The following is a 3,260-nucleotide window of genomic DNA, read 5'->3' as shown; positions in this document are numbered from 1 at the left end:
ATTCTTCTATTTGGGTCTTATTTTGTCAGGGTGGAAGACGGCTTTAGATGCGGCCGGGTTGAAAGATTTTAATAAAGCTGAATGTGTGGAAATTTTGAAGAAAGGCCATTCACTGGGCATTGCCCCTGGCGGAGGTAGAGAAGGAAACTTCAGTACTGACTACAACATAATGTGGGGTAACCGCACAGGTTTCGCTCAGATAGCTTTGGAGGCAAAAGTGGTGAGTGATCTTTGTGCAATTTGCATTGCCTTCAGGATTATCCTAGATAAGACGTAATGTGTTGATATCCTTGATCTAGCATCCTAAGTAGTTGAGGGTGGCAAATCCCCTGTTTGGAGGTCAAATGATATCTGTATTTCCCACCACTGCTTTTCTTTGTTTTAAAGCTATTAAAATCAATTACATTTAAAAAGAAAAATAGCTTTTTTCTTCTTCAATTCTTGAAAATCTGGGGGACAGCATGTGCAATTTGAAGTCAATTACATCAGGCTTGTCGTTGCAATACCAGATGCGGAGCATTATTCCTAGTCCTTAACCAAAATAAAGGTGGAGCGGGTGGGGTGAAGTAATTCTCCAGTTCTCAGCTACCTTTTGATTTAGATATTTGATTTTATTCTTTTAGCCCATCATCCCTATATTTACACAAAACATTTGTGAAGCATACAGGAACATTGGAAAGTCAAGTGAGTATTTTGGTTGATCAAGAAATCTGCTTTCAGGCAATAAACATTTTAAAGTAATATACATTTTTTTAGAAACAGAATATCTTTTTACTACTTTCTAGTAGAGTTTATTCAATGTACACTGATCTGCAAAAGTTTTGCTGCCTGTCTCAGGACTGAGTGAACATGTCCTTGCTAAGTTTTTTATTAGATTTAAAAGATAGCTATAATCTATAAAAGTGGTAGGAACCCCAACATGGAGAGGAACTGAGCAGGAAAAATACCATATTCTGCAGTCTATTTTACAACTTATGACCTTGATTTTTAAAGAGCAGAGAAGAGCTGACAGAATATGCTGCTTTTTCTTTTCCAAAGGACTCATACTATTTAACGCTTCCTCTCTGGGATGGATTGACTGAAATTGCTAAAAACTCAGAATGCCAACTAATTTCAAATTTGATATGGGATCGCTTTCTTACAGACTCTTTTCCCTTTCATACATAGGGTTGACAAGATGGTTATATGAGAAAACACGGCTTCTCTACCTTCCCATATATGGAGGATTTCCAGTGAAACTGAGGACATATATTGGAGAACCCATCCCATATGATCCAAATATAACAGCTGCAGAGCTGGCTGAAAAAGTAAGTTAACTCTACACCTGGAAGTAAAAAAGCAGGATTCCCCCCCCCCCATTGTTTTCTCTTTTTCAGTTCTATAAAATGGTTTCTGCCTACCGGAACCTGTTGAGACCACGAAAAACCTATGCATTTTATGTAGTGCTGCACAAAGATCTGCTCATGCAATAGGACTTCTTCTGCCCACCCTATGCCCCAGAATCTGCCCCAGAGGGTTCCTCCAAGCCCCCTCCCCGGTGGGGGACCCAGTAAGCACTGTACGCTCCTAATCCTCAATAAAACTATTACTGAAGAACTTCTGATGTTTGTTTGATTTATTGCAACTCTGCACGTGAATGTGACTCCATTCTACTCTGCTATTTTCACCCGTGCCCTGCTGTGCTGTTTTCAGGCAAGGAACCAGGAGGTGACTGTTTTTTGTCACTAGCCCTGTCAGCCATTGCCATTCTAAGAGAACGAGGGAGGTGTTCATAGTGAGTTCAGGCACCTCTTTTTCTGGAAAAATAGCACTGAGCATAGTGAAATATAACTCAATAGCATTTCTGCAATTTTCCTCCCATAGCTAGAGGGAACAACAATGCAGGAAAACTAATACGTACCAAGCAGCCCAAGGCACTTATGTTTGGTTGTATCTCTGCCATTCTGATACAGTTCTCTTGGTAAAAAAAAAAAACTGTAACTGGAAAAAAATGGGATTCTTTATTCTAATGGTTCTGATCCCTTTAGCATTTCCCCACAGATATGAATAACTGTGAATATCCATTTTGCAATATATTGATATAATACAATATTCCTTTGTTCTTCTTTCAACAGACAAAGACTGCAATTGAAAATCTTCGGGATAAACACCAAAAAAGGCCAGGAAATATATTAAGAGCTCTTTCAGAACGATTTGATAAGCATTACAAAGCTGACTAGTCCATATAAAGCAGTTGTAATGTTTATGAGCATGCATCTGTAATAGAAAACTGTCATTATTATGTAATTAAAGATAAGTTAAGATACACAGAATTGTGCTGGATTGTATATTAATTATTGTGAAGGGTCATTAGCTCATTAGCTCAGCCCTTGGTGTACATGCTGAAGAGCCTAAGTGCCTTCTTGTCCTATCCTGCAAAACTCCCAGAATCCCCCTTTTGGAGTCTTACACTGGTAGCACCAGAATCAAAGAGTGTAACGGGAAGGTGAGTGTTTAATTGAACCTTGAAATAATGCTATATCTGAAAGAGTAATGTCTACAAATCTTCTGTATCAAAACAGTGACACTTCTTTTATGTTTATAAAAGCCTGTTCCAAGATCTGAGCCCTGTAAAGCCTCTCCTGCTTCCGGAGGGGAGGGATTGTGAGCGGGAGACGACTCCCGTGTCACGCAGGGGGCATTCTGCCCCCTGCACTCTCATCATCGCTGGTGCGCCACGCCTCCCAGTTGGGCACCCAATCAGGGGCCACCGCAGGGGCATGGTTTAGCCGCTCAAATGTGGCGGCGCCAGCTCTCCCCACCATTGCGCTTCAGATTTTCCATGAGTCTAGTGTTCCTACTCATCGTCGTCTTGTTTGAGCCAAGCACATGGAAGAGTTACAGAGTCGGAAGCTCCTGTTCCGATTCTGGAGTTGTGAGGTTTGGAGGAAGGGGTCCAGCAATTTTACCTGCATTTGTACTCTTATTTCGCCTCAGTAATTTTTGTGGGGCATCTGGAGGGTTCCTGGCTGTTGTTTTGCTTTAGTTAGAGTGAGGTCTCAGGTGGCTACAGGTCGCTCCAGCACTGCCGACAGCACTGTTCTCCCAGCCTCCTCAGCAATCCGGCGAGCCTCTTGGGCTCGGGTGGCGGTTAGGCATTGGAATGTGTTGTTGGTGTATGGAAGGGCAAGGGTGGAGTCAAATTAGCTGTGGTCCAATGCCTAAGCCAATACCTTCTCACATGCTGTAATCAATAAAGTTGTGGCCTCTTCTTAACCTAA

The 3,260-nt window shown here is 41.8% G+C and overlaps 1 protein-coding gene across 1 annotated transcript in view; it reads left to right on the top strand.

Annotated features, from left to right (window-relative positions):
- Positions 1 to 3,260, top strand: part of LOC114600062 (DGAT1/2-independent enzyme synthesizing storage lipids-like) — a 6,977-nt gene extending 3,717 nt beyond the window's left edge. Inside the window, exons 3-6 of the mRNA XM_028735818.2 lie at positions 30 to 220; positions 624 to 684; positions 1,168 to 1,307; positions 2,115 to 3,260. Coding sequence (XP_028591651.2) covers positions 30 to 220; positions 624 to 684; positions 1,168 to 1,307; positions 2,115 to 2,219 — 497 coding nt within the window. The 3' untranslated portion in view covers positions 2,220 to 3,260. The remainder of the gene's footprint in view (positions 1 to 29; positions 221 to 623; positions 685 to 1,167; positions 1,308 to 2,114) is intronic.

The sequence above is a fragment of the Podarcis muralis genome, chromosome 8, assembly GCF_964188315.1.
Source record: "Podarcis muralis chromosome 8, rPodMur119.hap1.1, whole genome shotgun sequence".
Classification (NCBI taxonomy): domain Eukaryota; kingdom Metazoa; phylum Chordata; class Lepidosauria; order Squamata; family Lacertidae; genus Podarcis; species Podarcis muralis.
This window is presented reverse-complemented; position numbering and strand designations above follow the sequence as displayed.